Source organism: Solea senegalensis, linkage group LG2 (genome assembly GCF_019176455.1).
Source record: "Solea senegalensis isolate Sse05_10M linkage group LG2, IFAPA_SoseM_1, whole genome shotgun sequence".
NCBI classification, from domain to species: Eukaryota; Metazoa; Chordata; class Actinopteri; order Pleuronectiformes; family Soleidae; genus Solea; species Solea senegalensis.
Genome location: NC_058022.1, coordinates 15,058,214 through 15,073,688, shown reverse-complemented (window position 1 = coordinate 15,073,688; position 15,475 = coordinate 15,058,214). Strand labels below are relative to the sequence as shown.

Genomic DNA, 15,475 nt, shown 5'->3' with positions numbered 1-15,475 from the left:
ATAGTATCATCATCCATCTAAGCGTTTTCTGTATAGGATGAGATGGAATGGGACAGGACTCCCAGGAAAATACTCACGCGAGAACCTGATAGATGTCCTCTGATCGTCCTTTACGTAACTTCAGGATCCAAGCACCAGGATTGGCTTTCAGCTGGAAATATCCCTGTTATTGTATTGTTAAAAATTTATAGTAAGAACACAATTCACACTTGTTTTCTCAAACCTGACACCAGACATTTCTTTACTACTGGAATTAACTGCTATACACAGGATGTAAAAAAAAACAAAAAAAAAAACTGTCTTGGTAATACTGGTATAAAAGAGAGAGATTACTGACCAGGTTAGCCATGACAATAGTGTCATACATGAGTGGGTCTCGACTCATGCCCAGTGTAAACTGGAGTCCACGGGGAGGCTGGCCAGTTGACAGGTCAAAGCAGTGACCCTCCAGCAAAAGGTGCTCCAGTTCATACTCTGCCGTCACAACCCCATTCACCTGGAGCAAAACCACAAATTGCACAATGACAAATCAGTGGGGAAATGATAGAGAGGAAATACTTCAAACCTACCTAAGGGGTGAAACGAATAGGAACTAAGTACTGAATATAAGAGTAGGATACTACCTCCTGCAGGTGGATGTTGTCCAAGTCATGAGGACTGCGCACTGCCTGCACCATCCAGCTCTCTGGTGTGATCATATTAAGGGTGAGAAGTGGAGATTCTGGGAGGTCCATAAAGCGAGCAACCGGTCCTGGAGACACTGTGTCATTGGCTAAGAAAAGCACATCCGACTCCAAGACAAAGCGGTAAAAGCTGCAGAGACAAATAAGCAGAGGATGATCAAAATATAAATGTTTGCCAATGAATTGCACTTGAGCACCATATTTCAAAATGGTTTCAACAAATTGACGAGGCCTAAAATGTTGGGTATGTTGCAGAACTTCTTCCCAACAAACGGCAAAATGAAGACAAGTTGGACAATAGTCTTTCTGGATCAGGAGATGTGCCGTTTAATGATGGTTATAAAATCTCTTCAAAGAGGGGGATTTAATACTGCCAGTGTTCCCTATCAGCCAGTAAAATAAATAAGTGCAACAGTCTATGTTACACAATTGCTCTCTGTACTCATTATATAACTATAACTAGAGTTGTTGAAAAAGCCTGCTCCAGGCTAATGTTTATGCTAATTGCTTTTCAGTGTGCCCTCTGACCCACAGGAGTCATAATGAGTGCAGGTAATGTGAAAGATAATAAACTGATTATCTTTTTATTTAAAATGCTCTCTTTTACTTAAATGTGAATCACTACATTGACTCACAAGGACATTTGTCAAAACTTAATTCCCACTACAACAGCTATGTTTCTTTGGCCCAGAGCAGACTGGCTAAATTGGGGTTGTTGACTGCAGGGAGAGGTGGGAGCTGCTACCGCAGCACTGGGAGGAGGTGGAGGAAAGGTTGCAGTTAAGGAGGAGGTACAGTGGGGGCCAAGTACACTGTCTTCATTCAATTGATTCTATTTTGTCAGATGAACAATTTTCCAGGAAAAGAAAAGAGCAAGAAGATGAGCAGCCCTATGGCCTCACTATCACTGAGAGAAATATTACAGTTGACAAAATGAATTCACTGATGCAGAACTGTATCACCAAGGTTGGACTATAGGAAGGATTACCAAGGCTATAGTATGGCATCTGTTATTTAAAACTAGACATGATCATTATGATATTTAATGATAAAATCGTAATATTAGCTACAATGTTTGTTTCTTAATGATATTTTGCCATTAAAAAAGGAAATCCCTTCTGCAGCGGTATTATATGGTTGACAGAGTATGTACGATTTCTATTTTCTCATTTTTTTGTATTAATATTTCTAAGTAGAATTCTTTATCTATCTAAAATATCATTAAAACATCATTACATGCAGCTGTCTCTCAGGTGAAGTGTGATGGAGGGTTGATGGATGAGGGATGCGATTTGTGAGGTTGTTTGTAGGAGTGGGATTTTTTCAATAAGGTCAATTGCACTAGATTTTCTAAAGTGAGCGCACATTTCATGGAAATTTTCCACCATTTTATACTGAGATAAATTGAGATAACTGAATGTGTTATGGAAAAATTAAGTCAAATAAAGATGAAACACCTCAAATTACATTATGACTAACATTTACAAAAGTTATGGGTGTAATGGACGGATTCAATGTTTCATTAGTTGTTGTTTTTACTGCATGACTTGAGCTGCAAAGGTGCAAGCTGTAAGCAATTTAACCAGAGATGTGAGGGGAGGCCCAAAGCAATAAGGTGGTGTTATTAAGCAGATTGCATCTGTGCAGTATAATTTAACAAAGGGATGGAGTGAGGCAGAGATGCCAAGTCTTCTGTGGACAAAGGATACACAAACAAGCCAAACAGGAAAATTTAATTACTGATGGGGCTGGAGCTTACCTCTTGAGGGGCATCTCGGACAACTTGGCCCTACAATTCATAAACACCTGCAGTCTCACATTGACCACTTGACTGAGCACCTGCAAGAGTCACAGAAGAAGAGTCCCAGGTAGACTCATATTCACTCAACAAAATGGCTGAAGACAGCTTTCAGTTAGTATTCTTACTATACTCAAGGTTCTCAAATGACACATAACACAGACATTCTTACACAACATTTTTCATGACATAACAGTGGTCAAAAATAATGAGTTGAGCTGCCTCACTTGCAACCAGCTATGTTGCTGATATGCGGGTATTGTACTTCCTACTGCATACTGCAGAAGACTACTGAAGAGCCTACACTGCAAACAACAGCTAGTGAAGGTGACAGTCTTGCTGGCTGCTTGAAAAAGACAGGGTGACTCATATTTCCATATATTCCCAAGTCAAATTCTTCGCCACAGCAAGCCTCCAGCAAGAAGCTGCAGACAGCCAGTGGGCTTTGGTGAAACAAAGCTAAAGAATAGGTTTCAATATAACTTCTTCAGGTCAAACAAGGATAGCGCATAATACTTTTAGCACATAATGGATGCTTTTAAAACAATACTATCTACAGAAAATTGTATAGTATAATTTAGATTAAACACTTTAGAGAAGAAAAAGAAGTACAGAGAGAATAATGCCGCTTACAATCAACAGAGAGGACATCTTCTGTGCCTCCCTACTGAGGGGATCGACGATAGCCACCACATCATAGCACACCTCATGTTCACGTGGTGAGAGATGCAGGATACTGAGGAGGAGACCAGCACATCAGAGCGAATTCAGCAACAAAGGTTATACAACACTTATTCAGCAGAACTGCAATTCAAAAGATTTGCCTTTCTGGCCCCTTGAAATGATGGTGAAGCAAAATTTCAGATCCACTATGACAAAAAGCAGTGTGAAGCAGCAGTGCTTACACAACAGTAAATAGGAAGAAGGAAAAAAAATTGCACACCTGTGGCTGTCTTTGATAAAGTGGACATCCCTCCTGACTTCTCCTTTTGGGGCAGCAGTTAACAGGGCGTCAACTTTCATGACTAAGTCACTGGCCCTGAAGGAAAAGAGGTGTAGTAGGGTCACTCACTCACTTATCAATCATACATGTTAGGAGAGATGTCAAATAGAGCTCACACAAGCTGTTAACAAGGTAGCCTCACAAATCAATGACGCCTACTTTTAACTGAGAGAATGACATTGCCCTCACTTTTCATACAGTATCTTCAGAATATATATTCTGACTATTCATGCTATTGATTAAAATTTATTGATTCAAGCCTATTGGGGACAGATTAAGCTTTCATTATTTTGGGGTAGGTCTCTCTCTCTATGAGATTTGCACACCTGCTGTATCTCATTCTTCCAGGCAGTTCATCTAAATGCTCTGTCAGACTGAAAAATAAGCATCCGTGAGCTGCTGTATTCAGGTATCTATTGACTGGGTCACTCAAAGGAAGTCAAAGCTTTGTGCCACTCCATCATTGCCTTGCTTACATGCTTGGGGACATTGTTGAGCTAAAGAGATTCATCTTTCTCTCCAGTCTGACCAGTTTCCTTCTCCCAGCCACCATGTGCATCACCACAGGGATGGTTTCATCCAGGATTCAGCCAGGTGCTGAGCAATGCCTGGTGTTTTCGTTCTGAATGGCTCACTGGGTCATCTAGCTATGCCACCATATATGTCTGACTAAAGGAGAGTTACTGAGATGCATGTGTTATTTTTGCATGTTCTCTTACTGCATCTTTGCAGCACAGTTATGGAGTGACCATTCCATTAGAGTGACTGTTCGGTTTTTAGTCACATCCCTTTAGAGGCATTTTTGTTTACAGATCCTTAAAAACAAATAGAATATATAACAATATGCATTAAAAGGAAACCAAAAATGTCCTGAGGGAAAGGAAAAATATGTTGTGTCAAATAAGATTGAAACGGATGCAATACATACTGCTTTGGCTTCAGCTCCATCTGCATCACTCTGGCTTTGACTTTCTCTGCAGAACCACTCAGTGTAATTTTCTCCAGCAATTGGAAATCCTCCACAGTGAATTCTTCCAGCTCTTCAAACGGACCAAGGATCTAACACGGAGAAAATAATGCAGTCAGAATATGAATTTTCCAATTCATTTCTCAGCATGTATTATTTACTACTTGCCAAAGGGAAGTTAAATTTAATGTTATTGTAATGTTTTCTCCACTTAAAGTCATGGCAGTCAGTGATGTGGCCTCTTCCTTTCTATTTTGGGAGTAGAGCTGTGCCACCGCAGCAGAGGACTGTAAAATGATATTAATTGTTACTGCCATCTCAGAGGCTAGCTTCTTTATCTCTAATTGTCAGCAACACTTCTGCTTAGACAGTACATGCACATACAGCCAGTAGATACAGAGACACATACACAAACACTGCCTGTGCTGCCTGTGACCTTTGAGAAACAGACATCAAGCTGATTGGACAGTGTTAAGGAAGCACTCAGCTACTGCACTTGGGAAGTTTTTCCCTCTCGTGAATTCTAAGAGCATCCGACTCCACTGTAGCAAACACCAACCAATGTATCCTTGCTGACAATATGTTGTATATAAAGTCCACTCACCCTGCCGTTGCTGACCACTGCCCGCTCTCCAGGACTCAGTCTCATGACATCTCGACAGAACAACTGTTGACTGCGGATAAAATCTACTTCCAATGTGTTGAACTTTTTCTCGAAGGCATCGGCATCCATGCCCTATTGTGAGGAAAAAAAACAAAAATTGTCAAAGTGATGCATTGGCGTAAGGAATGATGCACGAGGCAGAGCAATTATTCACAATAACATTGATGCCTTACATCAGTGCAATCACTGCAATTTTCAAACATAAAATAATTCAGCCAGAGGAACGAGCTGTCAGAAATGCACATACGAGAAAATGAGATTAATCAATTTGTAATTAATATAACCAGCTATTAATTAAGCCTCTGCCATTTTGTCCATAAACAAATTAGGGGTGGGAGTTTGGAGGTTTGTGGAGTCAAGTTATTAGTTTCTCTAACATTTCACTCCTCAGGAGAACAGGTGAAATACCAATAATGTCAGCACAATCCAGTCAGCAAGTCTGTCTGGCCGCCAATAATAAACTCATATCCCTTGACTCTGGGTCTCAACTCACACAGCCATCTCTTGCCTAGCTTTCTATTGCTATTTCCAGCCGATTGTCTCCCTATTGTTTAAGGCTGGTATAACTGCAGGGAAGTTTGTTATGGTTGGTCCCAAACGTAACCTGACTGTGCTGTATGACTTATCCTGATGGGAGAGATATGGGCTTTCCTGTCAGCTGATTAATGCCTGAGAATGTGTTTTCTTATGTGCAATGCTACGTGGGTGGATATTGCCCACCACAGCAAAGAGAACAGTGGTGGTTGTGAACTGCTTTCTGCAGCAGACTGTCGGTCAGGCTTGGCTGAGCACATGTCGCTCACACAAAGAAAGAGTGAGCAGGAACTCGGCTACTCATCAGGTCCTCGAGACCAGATTTCCACCAGTGCTTTTTACTTAAAGATTCAGTGTGGAGCAGAGCCTGCCTACTGTTAGTCCTCCTGACAGATCAAGCGGAACTTTTAGTGCGTAGACTGTTTGGCTTGATATCCACAGACAGTGGAGCATAATGCATGCTCACAGTGTATTCTGTTCAAAGAGAGGAATAAGAATTTGAAGTCATCCATCACCATTTTCTCTCCAGCTGTGTGCTTTAATCAAGAAAGCAGGGCCAGACAAATCTCTGCAAGTGGTTGTATCCAACCTTCATCTTCCCGGTGTTTACCATAATGCTTATGAATTCTTATGATACCAAATGCAACCATTCCTTCTATTTCATTAAGAAACACACATTGATACAATCAACAGGACCAAGATTAAGTCAGATACTAAAATTTGAAAGAGTTCCAGTTACAAACTAACTCACCTACTACATTTCACTAGATATTCACAGGTATAGAAAATATGACAATATATATCATGAAACAATAAAAATCAGACCAGAGAGCTTTTGCTTTACTTCTCATGTTCTGACAGTTATCCCTTTAAAATCGCTGCTTGTGTTAGTCTATTGCAGTGAGTGTTGCAAATCAATGACTTTAAAAAAGAAAGACTTTATTTAACAAACACTTCCATTCCATTTAAAAGCCCTCATTCTTTTTATTGAAATGTAATCACTTTAAGTTGAGTGGAAGACCTTTAACGGTACAAAGGTAAAAAAACCCAAAACAAATTAGTTCACTAAAATTGATATTTTAAATAAACAGGCCATTCAGGAACTTACAGCTTTTCTGCAGTGATTAAAATAAATGAATGAGGCAATGCAAACAATGTCTCCAGCTTCCTTAAATGCTGTTAATTACTAAAGAAAGTGTTAGAATAATCCATTACTACACCCTCTGATGCATTATTAGGACAAAAGTGTACAGCAGGAACCAGCACTGCACAAGCATTGAGAGGAAAAGAAACAGAGGAAGATAGCCTGTTTGGTTAGAGGTTCATCCTACAGCAAGATAATGACCCAAACCATTAGAAGAAATGAAGTAAACTGTGGTTTCAAATGATGGAAGAGCAGCACAGTCTCCAGACCTAAACCCCATTAAACTGCTTTGGGAGGAACTGTACAGAAGGGGAAAGCAACAACAGCGCAACACATTCGAAGGAATGTACTTGAACAAACTCTCCAAACAACATTTCCTTTCCATTAAAAGATGTGTGAGGGTGTTTGCCTCATGAATAAATAACAAATTAGAATAGATTTCAGATTCCATGACTCGAAACAATCTTGGATATTTATTTTCCAATGCTTCTATTTCAAATCACACAGAGACATTATACTATGTAATGTAAAACCTGGAAAACTGAAGGTGTTTGCTTTAAGCTTATTTTTATGCCTCAGTTTTCACCAACTGGATTTTCAGAATGAAACCCAGTTTAAAATATATATCATAACATCTCACTTGCTTATGTAATACTCTTTCACTGATGCCTTTACTTTGCTAAACATGGATCCTTGTACACAAAGATGTCCACACAGAAAATGCAGCTTTCTGTCAGGAACCAATTAACTACCAACAATATTATTGCTATGACCAATCAGAATCTGTCAGTCAGATTGATTGATATCAAGTCAATACCTTAACAGATTTACAAGAACTCAACTGATTAAGACAAACAATTATCTACCAACAATCTGATCAAGATGACGAAACACGAATCAATACACTTACTACATAAAAATAAAAGTGCTTGAATGTACTGTATGTCATAAGAAGGTAATTATAACTCAACATTTTATTATTATATCTTTGGCAAACCACCTAAGATGCGAGAAAATGAACACACAGTGCTACAGAACTTTTAGCTGATTGCAAAAGCACAGATGTAAAATGTGTTCCAGTGTATGACTAAAATATAAAAAGAATGCAAAATGTTTGGAGTCTGAAGTGGCACAAAGCAGTCGTGCATTTCTTAATCTCTCCTTTACCTGCATCAGTAACTCCTTCATCTTGGTCCCCTTCTGGAGGAGCTGGCTACTTTCTTCTTTCAGGAGTTTTTGCACAAACTCTAGTGTAGCCTTGGTCTTCTGGGTGACGAAAGAGGCCCAGATAGCCCGGTACAGCACTGTGTTATCTTTGCTAGGCTTTCCACTGGGGTTATCTATCACTCCAACACGCACTCCTCGGCTGGCTTTCTGCTCACACACACAGACAGACACACAAACAGCAGTGGTATAATTCCCACAAATATGGTGTCACTGAGGAAGGGAGTGTTTTTCCTATTTTATTCTACCAGAAGATAACATTATTTCCATGACTAACATGCAACATGTTAACAGGAAACAATTCACTTTAGAAATGTATGGATTGATGAATTTTGTGATAACTGCAGAATAAAGGAAGGACTGAAGGACTAATTACTGAGCAATTATAATGCATTGTGTTATTTTTTTCTGCTTGAATGCAATGTATGTGTCAAAGGTCCTTACAAGAATTTGAGGCTTGTGATGCATTGTCAAAACCACACACATCATGAGAATACAGGATGGAGAGACAATATGATGGTACTTACCATATGTTTCAGAGCATTGAGCAACAGCTTTCTTCCTGAGGACCTCTCAAAATCCCCAACTATCCACATAGTCGCAGGACTCATTCCATCCCCATCTAAGATAGAAGAGCAAACTCGTCATATTAAAATACAGTAAGTATCACACTTATCACGCTACATTCAATTAAGCTTGCCTTGCTGTTGTCACACATCTTAAGCAGTGACTGAAATATTCTGGTCAAGAAAAGCTCCAACTTTCCTGGCTTTAACTGCAACAGAAAGGCATCCAGTGGCCACTTTACTCATTTCAACTTTCTAATACTGCGTACAAACCCTGTGTCCCCAGTGCAGCAGATAGAGGTGCTGGAAATATTCCTTTGATTTTGTGCTCCATATTGACGTCCTGCATGGTCACGCTGTGAATGGATCAATTCCACCACATTCTAAAGATGCTCTATCAAACTGAGATCTAGCGCCTGGAGGCCACTGAAGTAAAGTGAACGAGGTGGAACCAGCTTGCGCTGATGTGTGTTTTGTGACATTTACAGGAGGAAGGCATTAAGATGGGTAGACTGTGATCACAGAGGGATGCACTGCAAAAAATACAAAGGTAGGCTGTGGTGTTTACACCAAGTGTGGAGAAAACATACATTTATAGTAAATTCACAGCTCATGTTGTTTACACCAAATTCAGACTCTGTCATCTACTGGTTTGTTGCAGCGCAAATCAAGACCCTTTTAGATCAGTGGATGGTTCTGCAATCTTCTGCTGTCTAGGGTTTGATGAGTTAGTGCTCTGTAGCATCACGTTCCTGTTGTTTCAGCTGACAGGGGTGGAAGCCAATATGGTCTGCTCTTGAAGCTAACCCTCTCATAGTTTTGGCATTGATTTGTGGCATGTTCAGAGATGCTCTTCTGCATTAGCTCAGTTGTAACAAATTATTAGAGCTGTCCAAGGCTCCTGTTCTACTCAAACACCACCACTGGCCATTCTTCTTTGAATGCTTCCATTTAAAAAACATTTTGCGAAAGTGATGCTAATCACTGAATCACTCATCTGATCCCAGCAATCATTCCACCATTAAAGTCACTTAAATCACACTCCTTCTGTATTATGTTGTGAGTTTGGACAAAAACCAAATTCTTGACTGTCTGCATGCTTTTATGCACCAAGTTACTGCCCCATGATTGGCTGATTAGACATGTGCATTAAGAGGCTGGCTTACAAATCTATAATAAAAATAAGAGCAGAGGACAAAATGTTGAAGCTCTCAAAGTCAACATTAATGCTTATGTGGATTTTGGAGGGAGGGGGGTAATTATTTAAAAGATTTCTAATTTGGGCTACACTTCGACAATTAGATGCAAGTAAAACAGAAAATGAGGTACAGTCATGACAGTGAATGTAATATTGGTGGAGGAGAACCAAAGGAGAATACGACATCTGTAAGAGGGATGAGTATATTAGGAGAATTCTGTCACTAATCATTGTTATATTCCCCTTGGTCAGACGGTTAGCTTGCCCACAGTGACACAATGGCAATCAGCCATCTCAGTCTGAATGAGACACCTACATTTCTCCAGTCTGAGCTGCGAAATGCAGCACTTATAGTCATTTAGACTGCTGGCTGAAAGCCAATAAACAGGCCCAGCAAATATCGTGTTGGAGACACAGCCTGGCCACTCTAACAAAGGTCGAAATCCCACTTTTATAGACCAGTAAAGGCATGGAGAATTCATTTTTCATTCATTTTAACAAGCAAATGTGCAATGGCTGTTCCACTTTCAATGACAAGATGCAAATGCTTGAATATGTCATTTGTGCTGTTGCAAAGCAAATGTAACTGAAAATGATATGGTTTGCATTGATCTGATATTGTGCTCATTAGGAAAGCAAGGCATAATATCACAGGTAAAGGCTTACCCTTATTTGTAAAGTATTTCATTCTCTTTGCCACTATAGCTGTCTTGTCTCTGGAATCCAAGAATGAAAACACATCTGTGTCCTCCCAATCATCTACAACTGCAAAGCAAGACAAGGAAAGTAAAAATCTGAGAGAGTGAATTGTTGCTGGATGGTGTATGATGAGTTGCAAAGGTCACCTGGCGTGGCAGTGAAGTCTAGGTACTTTCTGTCTGTGTTTAAAATCAGTGGGTTCATCCTGGGGACAACATTGGCCTGCTCCATTAGATAGTCCACCACATCTGAGCCCTCAGTTAACTGACCCTATGGGCAAAGGACAAACTACATGAGAAATGTGTCACTGAGGGCATCAATGCATAAGAATGGATTATCCAATCCATTCTTGTGTATAGCTTACATCTGAACAATTAACATGCAAGTGTAGAAATGTACAATCACAATGATGTGGAGAGCTGGGGAGGAAATTTTAAGCTGCAAATGGTCCTGCTATCTAGCAAAGCTAGCAAAAAGCAAGATGGCTATTGATCAATACTTAAATTATTTACCACATTACCACTTGCAATGCTGGCTTAGCCTATATTTTATACTCTGCTGCTGCAATAAACCATTAAAATTTTATCTAATTCTGTATTGTATTACTTGGTTTCGAAATCTGTCAAACAACACTATTGCAGGCCACTTCCTAATCCACCAAACAGTAACTCCAAGCTAGTGTGGAAAATGTGCATACAATGCATGAGTGACAACCTAGTATAGTTTGTTTACTTCCACTCATGCATGTGTACGTATCTAATATGTTCTTAAATTCTGGTAGGGTGATTAGTATGAGGAGTGTCTCTCCTCCTTAACTGATGAATCATACCATATAGACAGCTCTCTGGAAGGTGGTGGTGGTGTCCATTATGCGCTGTAGGATGATGGTCTCAAGCTCATCTGGGTCCATCTCATCTGGGCTCAGAGGAACTCCATTAAATAAAGCCAGAGGTAAAGCACCTAGGCCACTCTTTTTGTAGAACAAAGCACCATCCTGAAACAAATAAAACATGGACTTAATCCTGGGCTGTTGCACCCATTTAATCAATGATTAAGTAATGACTTAATTCCAATGGAAACAAAGATAAAGGAGAAAACAATTCCTTTACCTTCCTTGTGTAATCATACTCCGACTCAGCACCTAGAATCCTTTTAGCATTGGCACTTGGAAATTTTCTCTTCAGGAAACTTGTGAGTGCATCAACAGTCAGCAACTCCCCAACATCTATTTTGCTGTACAGCTGCAAGATAGTGGCAAGTCAAATCAAAAGTTAACATTTACCAGTTTGAATCGACGAGCACAATCCACTGACCCATCTAGTTAAAGGATAACTGAAAAAACAGTGAAACAACTGATTTCCAAGGGACAGTAATAATGTAGTGTGCTTCTTGATGTTTTTTTTTACACACGCATAATGATCCAGCCAGACTATAACAAATTTAAATCAGTTGGAATCAGTCGGATCAGTTTTTAACTGACATATCCAACTGTGATTTCCAACTGAACTCATGTGAATTACGCAGGTCACAGTCAGATAATTCACAAAGAGCAATTGAGCATGTTGATTGTTTTTTATCATTTGACTGACAGTGAAAGGGCAACACAGAACAACATTTGATCCTTACTCGCCATATGACGATTTATAAATGAGACATACTTACTGAGATCATGGACATCAGAGCCTGGGATAAATCATACTCGTCTGCAATGTAATTCACTAATCGGTACAACCCAATCCCTGCATCTGAGAAGCCATCAATCTCATCCTTGGTGTTGATGACGAACACAAATCCAATTCTGTGACAAAAGGGGCAAAAACAAGAATTCAATTTGCAGGTGAAATGAGAATCACTAGATGGTAACGATTATACATACCAAGAGAGGATCACATAAACAGCTGTAGATTGAGAAATAACAGCACCAACCTCAGGGGGATCTTGTGCTTGTAGAAAAGCTCTGCTAGCTTTACCAGCTCGACAGTTTCTTCTTGTATTGGATCTAGGAAAAGCACCTAGCAACAGAGGTATAATCACCCAGAAGAGAGAAAAGCGCACCCTGTCAGAGACTAATATAATAATCAAAGCCATCTTAAATAATCCAAAGGTACTATGTGCGTCAGTATGTATTCATGTTTACAAATGATTAAATTGGTTTGGACACAAGAGTCAGACACATCCAAAGATTTGAATAGGGTTGTTTTTTTTGTTGTTTTTTTAAATCATCTTCTCCTGACAACTCACCAAGTTGAAGAAATTGCGTCGAATCTGTCGGATGACACCAGGAAAGGTGGCTCTGAGGAGCTCCTGTACACCTGTTGGCCAGCTGCGGTACATTGGGTCATTCTCTATGTCATTTATCCACTTGAAAGTGAAAAAGAAAGAAAGAAAAAAAAGATAACCTTATCTTACTAATCAAGAGCTCAATGAAATAAGATTTAGCCATTAGAAGTGGTAAAATAAATAACTAATATAAAAGAAAAAAATAAATCAATGAAAGGGAGGCACTGAGAGTGTAGTTCATAATGAAAGTGAAAAAGTAGGCTCCATAAATGCCACAAACATTTGTCATAATCTCTCTCCATCTCTCACATAGTTATAGTCTACATATTACACATGAAACAACATTTTCAGTTGAAAAAAAAAAAAGGTTTAGTATATTCGTTTCTCTGTCATTTTTTATTGTACCTAGAATATTAAAATGGCCAGAGGGACCAAAGGAAAAACTTGATTTTTTTTTAATTTGATAGCTTTTTTTGGCTATCTTCCAAGTTAATAACTGCGATTTCTGGCAGGCATGAGACTGTTGCAAAAGCCTGATCCACTCATTCAGATCCGGGTGCAAATATACACACACACACACACACACACACACACACACACACACACGAAAAAAACCTGCAGTGTTGATCTAGGCCAGATGAATAATTCATCTGAACGAGACTCACCATGATAGATGGATGTCTGATATCTAAGGCATACTTGTCATCCACAGTGTTCACAGGTAACCTCAACAGCTTGCCCTGATGTTCTCCTTTTATGCCTAGGTTATGAAGACCCTCCAAGACCCTGGCCTCTCCTCTGAGGATGTCTAAAATGCTGTAAAAGGAAAGATAATTTTTAAAAAAAAAACAGATATGTGTAGCAGTGGCTTTGAAAAGTGCCTCCTCTGATCTTGATGTAACAGGATTACTGAGCTGATGAAGGTCTGATGCTTTCTGGGGAGAGCACGGCAGACCACTGACACCTCCTGCTGTGTTCTTACCTAAAAGGGTTGTGAACGTCCAGATCAATGTGCAGTCCATTGATGAAGAGCTCTCCATCTCCCGTGTGAACACCAACTGTCTCACTAAGATGCTGAAAGAACAAAGTTCAAAGATTTATTTGAATGTCTTTCAACAAGAGAAAACTTACAGAGACTACAAGCTGTAAAATGACAAATATGGAGCTAGCACAAAACAAGATTAAAAAAAAAGTGGCATTCAGACACAATTTAGAATCATACTATTTAATAAAAAATAAAACTTGAGCAACAGCTAAAGATGTTATCAAAGACAACCTTCCACACTATCATGAGGGAATGCTGCTTATGATATCGCACCTTTTGGTTCGCCTCAATTTCTTTTCTCATTTCCTGCTTTACAGCCACTCTTGTCAGTGATCTGTGGGAACAGTAAAATATGTCCAGTCACCATCAGCTTTTACCATATCCCCAGCTGGCAGTAAAATGCCAGTTTTAATCTCCAAAAACCTGTGGGCTTCAAGATGGTACATTCACAGTCAATTCCCTGTAAACACTCAACACTTACTCAGCACTTTTTGGTGTTATTACAAGCTGCCTGAGCCAAAATAAGCAAGCATCACAAAAGCTGATTAGATCTCTTTGCAACAAATGCACTGCATATTCTGGGGAAGTAATGGGTATCATGGCAAAAAAGTAACAGCTCAAAACAGATGAAGGGTTTTTTTTGTTTTTTTTTTAAAAAAAAAGTATATTTCAGATGCAATTACATAACAGCATTCATTGTGGATGCATACATACATTTTTACATAGAGTGGGGCTTGAAAAAATTGATTTAGATTTTTAATTATATGTACAGCTGTTCAGCCAGGGAGAGAGAGAGAGAGAGAGAGAAAATAAGATGCACTTCCTTACCTGGCTTTGCTTGGAAAGTTCTGACTAAGGTCTCGCATGAGCTTTAAGGCATCAAACTTTGGCACGGACATGATTTTGGCAGCTGCTTGGAAACTTAGATCTGTGGAGATCATAAACAAACTCATCAACATATGCTGTATATACACAAATGGAGTTTGTGTTTTAGCAACATAAATTTATGCAGAACAATCAAAGAAAAATATATTGAATGTGCTTTACCACACTGGGTCAGTTAAACCAATAACATGCATTTATAGGAATTTAAAAGCTCAAGAGAACAATTTTATTTAAACGTCATATATGACTACTGATGAATGACCTTTTTAATCTCTCAGCATTTGAAATACAAGACCGATACCTTGCATTTCCCACACTTTAAGAGGAGCCATATCATTGGTGCTCTCTAGAAGATGTTTGTGAAGCTCTCCAAGTTGCTCTCGCAGTTCAGGGTGAGATTTCCTCAAGAGGGAAAAGTAAAAGAATGAATTACAAATATAAGGCGAAGATTTATTGATTAAGTGTTGCAAAGGAATGTGATGCAAAGAAGCAATAGATAAAAATATAAGGTTATATTTTTGAGGTTAAGCTACTTACTTTAACGTTCCAAAAAAGAATCCTTGTACATCACTATCACCATCCTCTGTATTTACACCTGTCTTTGGATCTATAAAGCAAAACATATGTGCTAAATTTCCTTTCGACACAGTGAGGTCCAGCATGTTTGATGGGTCAACAACTGACCTTTTACTTTGGTGTCATCAACAGCTTTGTATTCTGTGCTTTTGATAGCCAACTCAACACTATAGCCAGATAAAAGCATCTTTTGAGGTTTAGGATCCTGC

The 15,475-nt window shown here is 39.3% G+C and overlaps 1 protein-coding gene across 5 annotated transcripts in view; it reads right to left on the bottom strand.

The window, feature by feature from the left end:
- The window catches only part of uggt2 (UDP-glucose glycoprotein glucosyltransferase 2), a 34,562-nt gene that overhangs the window by 14,618 nt on the left and 4,469 nt on the right, over positions 1 to 15,475 (bottom strand). For all 5 annotated transcript variants that reach the window (XM_044015044.1, XM_044015074.1, XM_044015050.1 and 2 more), the window contains exons 7-30: positions 15,375 to 15,471; positions 15,228 to 15,297; positions 14,992 to 15,092; positions 14,634 to 14,733; positions 14,079 to 14,139; positions 13,743 to 13,834; positions 13,426 to 13,576; positions 12,722 to 12,841; positions 12,407 to 12,492; positions 12,143 to 12,278; positions 11,590 to 11,721; positions 11,310 to 11,474; positions 10,627 to 10,750; positions 10,448 to 10,546; positions 8,545 to 8,639; positions 7,961 to 8,167; positions 5,056 to 5,187; positions 4,413 to 4,543; positions 3,425 to 3,520; positions 3,115 to 3,217; positions 2,443 to 2,522; positions 624 to 813; positions 338 to 496; positions 78 to 163 (exon numbers count right to left, since the gene is read on the bottom strand). In XM_044015044.1, the coding sequence (XP_043870979.1) occupies positions 78 to 163; positions 338 to 496; positions 624 to 813; positions 2,443 to 2,522; positions 3,115 to 3,217; positions 3,425 to 3,520; positions 4,413 to 4,543; positions 5,056 to 5,187; positions 7,961 to 8,167; positions 8,545 to 8,639; positions 10,448 to 10,546; positions 10,627 to 10,750; positions 11,310 to 11,474; positions 11,590 to 11,721; positions 12,143 to 12,278; positions 12,407 to 12,492; positions 12,722 to 12,841; positions 13,426 to 13,576; positions 13,743 to 13,834; positions 14,079 to 14,139; positions 14,634 to 14,733; positions 14,992 to 15,092; positions 15,228 to 15,297; positions 15,375 to 15,471 (2,813 nt within the window). The remainder of the gene's footprint in view (positions 1 to 77; positions 164 to 337; positions 497 to 623; positions 814 to 2,442; positions 2,523 to 3,114; positions 3,218 to 3,424; positions 3,521 to 4,412; positions 4,544 to 5,055; positions 5,188 to 7,960; positions 8,168 to 8,544; positions 8,640 to 10,447; positions 10,547 to 10,626; positions 10,751 to 11,309; positions 11,475 to 11,589; positions 11,722 to 12,142; positions 12,279 to 12,406; positions 12,493 to 12,721; positions 12,842 to 13,425; positions 13,577 to 13,742; positions 13,835 to 14,078; positions 14,140 to 14,633; positions 14,734 to 14,991; positions 15,093 to 15,227; positions 15,298 to 15,374; positions 15,472 to 15,475) is intronic.